The 12,250-nt window shown below is 45.2% G+C and overlaps 1 protein-coding gene across 2 annotated transcripts in view; it reads right to left on the bottom strand.

The window, feature by feature from the left end:
* The window catches only part of NRCAM (neuronal cell adhesion molecule), a 121,164-nt gene that overhangs the window by 89,408 nt on the left and 19,506 nt on the right, over nt 1-12,250 (bottom strand). For both annotated transcript variants that reach the window (XM_065412614.1, XM_065412605.1), the window contains one exon: nt 620-804. In XM_065412614.1, coding sequence (XP_065268686.1) covers nt 620-804 — 185 coding nt within the window. The remainder of the gene's footprint in view (nt 1-619; nt 805-12,250) is intronic.

The following is a 12,250-nucleotide window of genomic DNA, read 5'->3' as shown; positions in this document are numbered from 1 at the left end:
AATGAAGAGAGAAGGACGAGGAGTAGGAGAAGGGAAAGGAGCAGTAGAGGAAGTGGGGGAGCAGTCTCTTATGACGCATAAGAGAAAGCCTAGACTAAATTTACCACAGGTACCAGTTAGTATTGTATTAATGGAATTCTTTCTAAGGCAGGGGTTCTCAAATTGGGGGTCATGACCCTCAGGGGGTCACGAGCTGTCAGCCTCCACCCCAAACCCTGCTTTGCATCCAGCATTTATAATGGTGTTAAATATATAAAAAAGTGTTTTTAATTTATAAGGGGGGTCACACTGAGAGGCTTGCTATTTGAAAGGGGTCACCAGTACAAAAGTTTGAGAACCACTGTTCTAAGGGATAGCTTCAATTTAGCACCACAGAACTGTTTGGCAAAAAACCACCACCACTAATATGAGGCCATCATAAAAATTAAAGACTAGACATGGTAAAGTCTGTCTTGTGGGAAACCTCAGTCGATTTAATGACTATTTTTACTCAGTTTCTTTTACACGTATTCATCCTTGTAGATATTTACTGTAATATATTTTCCTGATAAAATACATTACTATATAACCTTGCATTGGGATGCTGACATTGTAAAATTTGGGATTATTTTAGCATTACCTTTGACAGTTACTGTAATGGTATGGTGAGTGGAACCTAATGGATTTCTTGCTACACATTTGTATTTTCCAGAATCAGCTTCAGAAACCTCTACGATTTTGAGAGTTTTCTTAAAATTTTCAAAAAATGTTCTGTTGATGGGCAGTTCTCCACCTTCTTTAATCCAGCGGATAACTGGTGTGGGTCTGGAGAAAGAAAAACACAGATGAGATTAAAGAGCTGGGGAAAAAGCGAGGTTAAGAGTTCAATCCATTAATTTTTCTTGTAAAGATAATTATTGTACTGAGAACTTTGACCTGGGTTTTTGGGGATAACCAACAAATGTGGAAAATGTTCCAATGTTACTCTGTCATTTCCAGTAAATCGTAGAGTCATTAACATCAACAAACTTCCTTGATTTAATAATTACAGAATACATTTTTTTTAATCAATTGCAATTTACAATCCTTAATGACTCTAATAAAAGATTCAAATACATACGTGAATGTTCTTTATCTAAGCTATGATTATTTATTTGTGGTGGCAATTTGATGTTCATGTTACTTTAGAAGAAAAATTTACTCACCTTGTAACGATGGTTCTTCAAGATGTGTCCCCCTATGGGTGCTCCACAGGAGGTGTGCTCACGTCCTTGCACTGCTGATCAGAGAACTTTGGCAGCAGTGTCCATTAGGTCCGCACATGCACGGTCTCCCCTCATGCCCTGCCTTAAGGCTAACCAGTGCACATGGGCTAACCCACCTCAGTTCCTTCTCTACTGCAGAGTCATTGACAAGAACTCCAAAGTAGAGGGGAGGAGGATGGGTTGTGGAGCACCCATAGGGACACACATCTCGAAGAACCATCATTACTGCACTGTTGTTCTTCTTCTTTGAGTGGTGTCCCTATGGGTACTCCACTGTAGGTGACTCCTGAGCACTATCCCTGCTGGAGGGTTGGGGCTTCGGAGTCAGGTCAGTTACAGATGACAGTACTGTGGAGCCGATGATGGCATCGGAGGACAGAATCCTCAGTGATTGCATAGTATTCTGTGAAAATAAACTGACGGCCACATCGCTGCTCTACAGATCTCTGAGATAGGGACATTCTTGAAGAAGGTGACGAATGAAGAGATCGACCTCATGGCGTACACGCAAATAGTATCTGGAGATGTCATGTTGCAAATCTGATAACTTTGTCTAATGCAGCCTGAGACTGACTTAGAGAGTCTCTAGGCTGACATTGCTGAGCCTTGGAGATTTCTGCAATAGAGAGGAACAGCTTCGGGGACTTCACGAAAGACTTTGTTCTATCCAGGTAAAAGGCTAGGGCCCTCCTGACATCTCGTGTGTGTAATATAGCCTTCCTATTATCACAGTGAGGCTTAGAGTAAAAAGTCGGGAGGTGAATCATTTGGTTCACATGGAACGGGGAAGTTACCTTAAGGATGAATTTTGGGTGTGGCCTGAGTGTAACCTCATCCTGAAAGAATATCGTGTAGGGGGAATGTGCCATCTGAGCCGCTATTTCTCTTATCCTCCTAGCCAAGGTGATTGCTATCAGGAAGGTCATCTTCACTGACAGGCATGTAAGCGAACAGGTGGTCCCGAGTTCGAAGGGAAGTCTAGTCAGGCCTTTCAATACGAGGTTTAGGTCCTATGTAGGTGCAGAATGTCGGGGTTGGGGAAAAAGATTAACTATGCCCCTGAGGAATCGTTTAGTGGCTGGTGTGATAGCACTGAGTACCCTTCTACTTGTTGGTGGAAAACTGCTATAGCCACTAGGAGGACCCTGAGCAAACAGAGATATTTACCTTTTTTTTTTTAAGAGTCAGTACATAATGTAAGATGTTTGGAAAGGTCATGTATGTTGGGGAGATTTGTTGGGAATTGTACCAAATCCAAAACCTGGACCACTTCTGCAGGTAAGTATGGTGTGTTGAGGACTTTCTACTGTGTAGTAATACCTCTTGTATCTCCATCGAATAGGAGTCCTCTATGTGTTGAAACCATGAAGCAGCCAAGCTTTGAGGCAAAGAATCTCCAGGTTGGGATGTAGAGTGCATCCTTCATTCTGTGAGAGGAGGTATAGAATGTATCGGAGAGAGATTGGTGGGCATGTCACGAGTTGTGACAGGTAAGGTGTAGTGGGGAGGCTGCCCCACTCCAGGAGAAAATGGGTTAAAGTAGGCCAGAGATGCTGCGCAGATGGGCAGTCAATCAGAAAGGGCCTGTGGGCAGTCAATCGGACCTATATAAAGGCTGCAGCACAGAGGGAGATCAGTCTCCCCCTAACCAGCAAGGGAGGAGGACTGGCTCCTCATAGAAGGAGCGGCACCCTGCTGAGCACTACAGAGCACTGCTGGGCAGGGTAGCAGGGCAGCAGGAGCTCTGGCTGACTCTGCCAGACTGCAGGCCTTGAAACAAGGGCTGAGTGGGTGCTACGGCTATGGGGAAGTGGCCCAGGGAAAGCAGGCAGTGACGGGGAGTGGAGGAAGGCAGCAAGCAGCTGCTGCTCAAGGGTCCCTGGGCTGGGGCCCAGAGTAGTGGGCGGTCCTGGGTCCCCTCCTCCCCCCTTACACCGCACCTTGCCACGCGGGAGCATGGCCCATGGACTGCACCTTGTCCTTGAGGTAAGGGACTAGACTTTGGGGTGGCAGGTGGCCATGAAGACAGGTGCGGTCTAGGACTACTGATATGCCCCTGGAAGGGGGGAGAATGGAGTGGTGGGCACTGCCGGAGGGCCGTGTCCTGAAGAGGGCCGTGTCCAGATTGCGACGCGTGTGCCGGTGGTGGAGACAACACATCAGAGCAGACAACGGGCGAGACACCAGCCAGCAGGAGACGCTCCAAGGCTGGAAGGAGTTAATTCCCGGAGCAACCAGCAGGAGGCGCTGTGGTGGGGAGTCCTGACCCCATTACATAAGGGTACCAAGTCTGTCTCCTTCCCTTTTTAACAGAACTTTCGACAGTAGGAGTGTAGTGGGGTAATCACCCCACTCCGGCCCTGGAAGGGTGAAAGCAACCCTGGAGAAGGCTGCAGCAGAGTAAAAGGGATTAAGAATGGCTGGGGAAGCTGAGTGCGTAGCTGACCACAGCTGTGACCAGCTTAATCAGGGCCCAGCTGGCCCTTATAAGAGGGCCGGGGCCAGAAGCCAAGACAGAGTCTCTCTCTAGATATTGAGAGAGATGGGCCTGGCTGCTGGGAGCTGAGCAGGGTACCTAGACTGGAGCAGGGCTGAGGAAAGGCCAGAGGAGCTGGGAAGCTCCGGCCTGGCAAACCCCCAGGTTGCAGGCCTTGTTAAAGGCCAAGAAAGGTACTGGGGATGCAGAGGGCAGCCCAAGGGTAGGTAGAGGCAGCAGGTCCAAACCCTCCTTGCCAATGATGAGTGGCAATTATACTGCAGTCCATCCCAGTGAGTGGGGGCTAAATGATGACTGGCAGTAGCCAAAGACTGAGGCGAGATGGGGATAGGGGGTTGGGGGTTCCCCGGGGAGGGGAGACCCAGCGAGACTGCAGGGTATGCTTAATGGAACTACTCACATGCTTACAAATTAAGCACATAGAATCATAGAATATCAGGGTTGGAAGGGACCTCAGGAGGTCATCTAGTCCAACCCCTTGCTTAGAGTAGGACCAATCCCCAACTAAATCATCCCAGCCTGACCTTAAAAACCTCTAAGAAGGAGATTCCACCACCTCCCTAGGTAACCTATTCTAGTGCTTCACCATCCTCCTAGCGAAATTTTTTTCCCTAATATCCAACCTAAATCTCCCCGACTGCAACTTGAGACCATTACTCCTTGTTCTGTCATCTGCTACCACTGAGAACAGTCTAGATCCATCCTCTTTGGAACCCCCTTTCAGATAGTTGAAAGCAGCTATCAAATCCCCCCTCATTCTTCTCTTCTGCAGATTAAATAATTCCAGTTCCCTCAGCCTCTCCTCATAAGTCATGTGTTCCAGCCCCCTAATAATTTTTGTTGCCCTTCGCTGGACTCTTTCCAATTTTCCCCACATCCTTCTCGTAGTGTGGGGCCCAAAACTGGACAGTATTCGGAGTACGGCCACTGGGGTAGTGGAACAGAGCCTGGTGGGGGTGCCCATGGCTGGCCATACCAAGGCTATACTTAAGGAGCCTCTTGGTAGTGGGCTCATAGGGAGCATAGGAGGAGTAGTGGGAAACGGTCTCCTCTGGCTCGCTGTCTGACTCCTCACTTGAAAGTGGGGGTACATGGCAGGGTACCAGAGAATACTCCCGCCTTAATAGGAGACTCAGTCTGAAGTCCCGGTGCCGAGAAGAGAAGAGTCTGATACGTCAGATACCTGGAGGTCTCTTGAGTGCCTAAATACCGGTGGTGCTGACTGACCTGGTACCATTGGTAGTACAGAGGGCATCGGGGATCTTGCCTGTATCCACTGTTCCAGTGCCAGATGGGGCATTGATGATGGTGCTGAAGGTACACTGCATACCGGCAGCGTCTTTTTACTGGAGTGTAGTTCGCTCCTATCTTTGTCAGTCATTACTGTTGACTCGGTGCCTGTGCCCATCAGGTCCTTAGGCAAGTCAACGATATCTGCCGCTCCAGATCTTCATGAGCCATGGATATTGGGCTGGAATTGTTTCGGTGTCAACGATGCCATATGTGTCAGAGATCTTTTGCAGATAGCTTGGGGCTCACTCTGGGGACTCACTGCTCTCTTTTATGATGACTTACGAGAGGGGTCCGTGGCTGAACACTTCAATCCACAGTCATTTGATGTTGAGGGTTGTGTGGCGGGCATGTCTGCCAGGTGACTCTCGGCACAGGTCCGAAGATTGGAAGGATGCTTTCATGAAGATCATTTTCTATCTCAACTCTCTGTCCTTTTGAGACCTGGGTCTAAGTTACTGGCAGAGACCACACTTCTGTGGGATGTGGCCTTCCCCGAGGCATGGTATGACATGAGAGTGCTTGCCTGCCACTGGGATAGCCTCTTTGCAGGAGGTCACTTCTTGAAGCCTGGTGAATCAGGCATATCCCATTGGGGAAAAGGGTCCCCAATGAAAAAGGGGGAAAATAAAGTCTCCTTTTTTGACTGGGGTATAGAAAACAAAAAGAAAGACTACAGCTAAGACTAAGGAGACTACTAGGAATGCTAAAGAAATTAATGATAGCAAACGGGCTGCAAATGGCACCATCTCTTGCCAGGGACGGTTGAGAAGGAACTGGGTGGGGGGGTAGCCTCATGGCGGGGCAAGAGGAGAGACAGGACACAGGACATGTGCAGGCCTAACAGACACTGCTACCAAAGGTCTCCGGTCAGTAGTGCAGGGATGCAAGCTGGATGCAGTGGAGCACCCGTAGGGACACTACTCAAAGAAAAAGGTAGCTTCCAATAATATCACATATATGCAGCATCTGTCTTCTTAAACTAGGGTGACCAGATGTCCCGATTTTATAGGGACAGTCCTGATACTTGGGGCTTTTTCTTATACAGAAGCCTATTACCCCCAACCCGATTTTTCACACTTGCCATCTGGTCACCTTATATTAAGCAAACCCATAATATTTGTTGTACTTTATAAATTATACTATAGCAGGCCAGAAACCTTAAATTTTTCACATAAGAAATTTCCAAAATGAAAATCTTTGAAAATTTTCATTTCATTTTGACTTAAAATGTAATTTTCTATGTTTTTAAGCCAAATAGCAAAAATGAAATGCCATTTTAAGTTAAAACAAAAAAAAGCATGTCATAAATGTCAATTCAAAACAAAATATGTTCATTTTGACATTTCCCATAGGAAGGTAGAAATTTTTCATCTGAATTTATATTTTCCTGTAAAAAATGTCTATTTTGACAAAACTGTATTTTTCGGAGGAAAAAAATTCAACTACTGTGTACACCCAGGAATCACTTCACTGATACTGAAATTAAGGCACCTCTGGAGTGGTTTGTGACAGCTGTTTAAGGCCCCAACCCCACAGGAACTGTTTGGCAAAACCATCATTGACTTCAACAGGAGTTGTTAGTAGTAGACCTAGCAGCACACTACAAATATCTGCACAAGTTTTACCAGGAATATTGTAACTTACTGAAAGTGCAGGAAGAATTTAGGTAGGCTAAATGAAGTTACCTAACCCTAAATTTGGCCTGGCCAAAAAGAAATATTAACACCCGTATCTTCTGTAAAAAATGTCACATAATTTTAACCGGGGAGGGCTTCAATTTTAAGTCTCATCCTACAGACCGCAACTGTAGCACAACTATATCACCTAACACCATTAAATGGCACTGAGTCACAGCTGACTCAGAATAAGTATCACTCTTCCCACTGAGTCACAGCCGACTCAGAAGGAAGAGTGATACTTATTTCTTGTAAGTCTCCCATCTGAGCACTGACCAGGCCAGATCATTCTTGCTTAGTTTGTGAGAGCTGATCAGATCACAACCGGCATTATTCTGGATAAGGACCATAGCGCCAATTCTTGGCTGTACTCCAGACATTTTGTCCCCATGGCAACCCTACCAGACAGATCTGGCTCACCTTCATCAATAGAGGGAGGATCTTCGAGTAGTACAGAGCCACAGTATTAGTTTTGATATCATCCACTCCTCGAAAGCTGGTTTAAAGGAAATGGACAGAGCAAAGGAGACATAGCAAGCCATTCCTGTGCCCCACCAAGGCCATGTCTACACTACAAACTTTGGTCGATACAAGTTACTTTGCATATAGCTGCTGAAGTTTGTATATCATTTGGGCGAGTGCATACTTGGCTGCTTATGTCGGTTATTGCACATACTCACCAGGAATACTTGTGTCAATGCAAAGTGTGGTGCTCCGTGAGTAGGTATCCCAGTGTGCCACATGCTGCTATCCAGCACAATACCTTTTAGGAAATCTTTGCATCATGTTGTGGGATAGAAATGACTTGCTCAGGCATCTCTGGGAGACGGATCAAGTTCCCACCACTGCAGCAATGAGGTTCCTGACTGCAATGGGGCAATAGACAGCATGCCTGCCCCAATTTTGGTATCAGCCCATCTTGCCACAGAGTACAACAGAAGGGGCTACTTTTCTATGGTTATGCAAGCACTGGTGGATCATCAGGGAAGCTTCACTGATATCAAGGTGGGCTGGTCAGAGAAGGTGCATGACGCTTGCATCTTTAAAAACACAGGACTATTCAGAGAGCTGCAAGCAGGGACTTTTTTTTTTTTTCTTGACCGGCAGATTATCATTGGTGATATTGAAATGCCAACAGCGATTCTGGGGGGCCCAGCCTACTCCTTGCTCTCCTGGTTCACGAAGCTGCACACTGGCTACCTTGACAGCACCAAGGATTCAACTGCTGGCTCAGCAGGTGCAGAATGACAATTGAATGTGCTTTTGGTAGACTGAAGGGACCCTGGTGGTGTTTACTCACAAGATTGGGTCTCAGTGAGGAAAACATCCCAATGTGTCCTGCATAATATCTGTGAGGCAAAGGGGGAAAACCACTGCCAGGGTAGAAGATGGAGGTTGAGTGGCTATCTGCTGAGTTTGAACAGCCAGACACAAGGACCTTTACATGAGCCCAGTGTGGAGCTATACAGTCGAGGAAGGATTTGAAAGAGCACTTTAACGGTCAGGCACAGTAGTGTTCTGTGCTGAACTGTCCTCTGGTCCTAGAGCTTTGGGTGCTGCTAAGGATTGTGTAGTGCTAGCTGTACATTTATAAGTATGACCGGATGTTTTTCTGAAGCTATGAATTAAATGGTACATGCTGTAAATCTACAAGTACTGATTACTTTGTGTATGAATTCTGCAATATGTGTTGTGAACTAATAAAGATAATTGTATTATCCAAAAATAGAACTTTATTGAGTGGGAAAAACAGTGCAGAAAAACAATGTGGGGGGAAAAACCCCCAGACAATGTAACACAAATGTTTAACATAAATTAAAGGGATGGAACTTTAACACTGGAAAGGGAGGTAACATTTCTGTCCATTTGAGTGCACACATGCAGTCTGTTGTGGCTACACACACCAACCCTGGTTCTCACGGGTCAATGAATGTGACGCTGTTCCTGATTTTTGTTGTTGTTCCCCAGCTTGGAGTGGTAGGGGTAGAGATGCGGCCCACAATGCCATGTGGGGGGTGCAGGGAGCAGTGACTATAGAGTTCTCCAAGGACTACCCACGGTGGGAAATCTTGGATTTTTGGACCTGTAGGTCAGCCAGGGACTGTAGCATTTGGGTTTGCTGCCTGAGAAGACCCATCATAGAATCATAGAAATGCAGGACTGGAAGGGACCTGGAGAGGTCATCTAGTGCAGCCCCTTGCACTAAGGCAGGCTCAAGTAAACCTAGAACATCCCTGACAGGAGTTTGTCCAACCTGTTCTTAAAAACCTCCAATGACGGGAATTCTACAACCACCCTTGGAAGCCTATTCTAGAGCTTAACTATCCTTATAGTTTTTCCTAGTATCTAACTTAAATCTCCCTTGCTCTAGATTAAGGCCATTACGTCTTGTCCTAACTTCAGTGGACAAGGAGAACATTGATCACTGTCCTCTTTATAACAGCCCTTAATGTATTTGAAGATTGTTATTAGGTCCCCTTCAGTGTTCTTTTCTCAAGACTAAACATGCCCAGTTTTGTTAACCTTTCCTCAGAGGTCAAGTTTTTTAAACCTTTAATCATTTTGGTTGCTCTTCTCTGGAAGCTTTCCAATTTGTTCACATCTTTCCTAAAGTGTGTTGCCCAGACTTGGACACAGTACTCCAGCTGAGGCCTCACCAGTGATGAGTAGAGCAGGACAATTACCTCCATTTCATACACTCCTGTTGATATACCCCAGAATGATATTAGTCTTTTTTGCAACTGCATCACACAGTTGACTCATATTCAATTTGTGATCCAATATAGCCCCTAGATCCTTTTCTGGAATACTACCACCTAAGCCAGTTATTCCCCATTTTGTAGCTGTACATTTGATTTTTCCTTTGTAATGGAAGTACTTTGCACTTATCTTTATTGAATTTCATCTTGTCGATTTCAGACCAATTCTCCAATTTGTCCAGGTTGTTTTGAATGCTAACCCTGTCCTCCACAGTGCTTGCAACTCCACCCATCTTGGTGTCATCTGCAAATTTTATAAGCATACTTTCCACTCCATTATCCAAGGCATTAATTAAAAACAGTAGTGGACCCAGGACTAAACTCTGCGGGACCCCACTAAATAAATATGCCCTGCCAATTTCACTTTGAACCGTTGATAACTACTGTTTGAATACAGTTTTTCAACGAGTTGTGCATTTGCCTTATAGTTATTTCAACTAGACAACACTTCCCTAGTTTGCTTATGATAATATAATGTGGGATTGTGTCAAAAGCTTTATTTTAATCAAGATATATTTACTGCTTTTCTTCTATCCAAAAGGCCAGTAACCCTCTCAAAGAAGGAAATTAGGTTGGTTTGGCATTCATTTTTTCTTGACCATACTAGCTATTCCTATTATACTCTAGGTGCTTACAAACTGATTGTTTAATCATTTGTTCCAGTATCTTTCCAGGGATTGAAGTTAGGCTGACTGGTCCACAGTTCCCAGGGTCCATTTTGTTCCCCTTTTTTAAAGAGAAGTATTATGTTTGCCCTTCTCTAGGCCTCTGGGACCTGACCTGTCCTCCAGTTAATAACAGTTAATAATTCTGAGGTTGCTTCTGCTAATTCCTTAAATACCCTAGGATGAATTTCATCAGGCCCTGTTGACTTGAAACCATCTAACTTATCTAAATATTCTTTAACCTGTTCTTTTCTCTATTTTGGGTTGCGTTCCTTCTCTCTTCTTGTTAATATCAATTGTGTTGAGTATCTGGTCACCATTAATCTTTTAGTGAAGACTGAAGTAAAATAGGCATTAAACACCACAGCCCCTGATGTTATCAGTTATTAGCAATCCTCCCCTGCTAAGTAGAGGATCTACACTTTCCTTCATCTTTTTCTTGTTCCTAATATATTTAAAAAAACCTCTTCTTACTGCCTTTTATGTCCCTTGCTGGATGTAACTCATTTTGTGCCTTAGCTTTTCTGATTTTGTCCCTATATGCTTGTGCTATTATTTTGTACTCCTTCTTATTCATCCATGTTTTCACTTTTTGTAAGATTCCCTTTTGATTTTCATGTCATTAAAGAGCTCCTGATCGAGCCATTATGGCTTCTTACTATTCTTCCTATCTTTCACATTGGAATACTGTAGTTGGCAGTTGTGCCTTTAATACTATTTCCTTGAGAAATTGCCAGCTGTCCTGAATTCCTTTATCCTTTAGCTTTTCTTCCCCAGGGACCTTACCTACTAGTTCTCTGAGTTTGTTAAACTGCTTTTTTGAAGTCCATTGTCCTTACTCTGCTGATCTTGCTCCCCTTTCCTTAGAATCCTTCAAAAGCACAACCAGTTCCTCCACTTTCTGAAACAAAAACTTGTCCCCAGTACATTCCTAAAACTTAGAGTCATTGAGTTGAGAGCCAGAAGAGACCACTAGATCATCTAATGTGAGCTCATGTCTATCACAGGCCACCAACATCACTTAGTACCCACACTCCAAACCCAACATTCAAAATGAGACCAAAGTATTACAACCCACAGGAGACTAGACTACTATGAGCCACAGGCAGAGAATAGGAGGGACCAAGGGGCACCAGTACTTGAGGCCCCACAATGGCAAGGAAATGGTTAAATGCGATATACCCAGACAATCCTGGCAAGTGACCCACACCCACATGCTGTAGAGGGAGGCGAAAACCCCACAAGGTCACTGTTAAACTGACCTGAGGGAAAATTCATTCTCTACACCACATATGGCGGTCAGCGAGACCCTGAGCATGTGAGCAAGAATCAGCCAGCGAAGCACCTGAGAGAGAGAGAATGCACTATGCCACTTCAGATCCCTGCCCTACCCTACTCAATGCCCCATCTCCAGCCATGGCCATCCCTAATGCTTTAGAGGAAGAAGATTAAAAAAACCCTCCTTGAATATGTTGGACAGGGGGATCTTCCAGACCCCTGCTGGTGGCTGTCTGAACCCTGAAGCATGAGCTTTAGGAACTTAAGAGATAAATTGGAAATGAACCCCAGGACTGTAGAACCCTGCCTCCCATCATATAATTGTACTTATTGGACATTATGTCCTGGTACATTTCCCTTTCCTTGTCCTGCTGGGATTCCTGGGCCTTTCCCCTGTCCTCTTTCCGTCTCCATGCTGTCAGTCATACTGGCCCTCCAAGCCCTTTGTTCATAGTCAGATGCAGCACTGGTTTGTAGGATCTCTCTGAACATGTCTTCTTTCTCCTCCTCCTCAGGGTCAAGCATTCTGGGGCTGTGGAGGGGGCACCCCTCAAGGCCATCATAGCAGAAGCTGCTGATAAAAACCGAGATGTACCAATGGATTTACAATCACAAAAGAAAGGGAAAGATAAGTTTCTAAATTCCCTTTCCTCAATCCCATAAACAATTTTAATAAGAAATGCATATTGACACTTCAGCTTTAGAGCGCCTTGGCACAGCCCCAGCCATGGTGAATATGGCCTGCCAGGGGCCGGGGGGAAGGATTTTCTGATACTTGAAGCAATAACATTTCAGTCCCTATTCCATGGGTACTGAGTACAGGGCAATGGCACTGAAT

This window comes from Emys orbicularis, chromosome 1, assembly GCF_028017835.1.
Source record: "Emys orbicularis isolate rEmyOrb1 chromosome 1, rEmyOrb1.hap1, whole genome shotgun sequence".
NCBI lineage: Eukaryota > Metazoa > Chordata > Testudines > Emydidae > Emys > Emys orbicularis.
The sequence above is the reverse complement of the archived record's forward strand: the minus strand, read 5'-3'. Positions and strand labels throughout refer to the sequence as shown.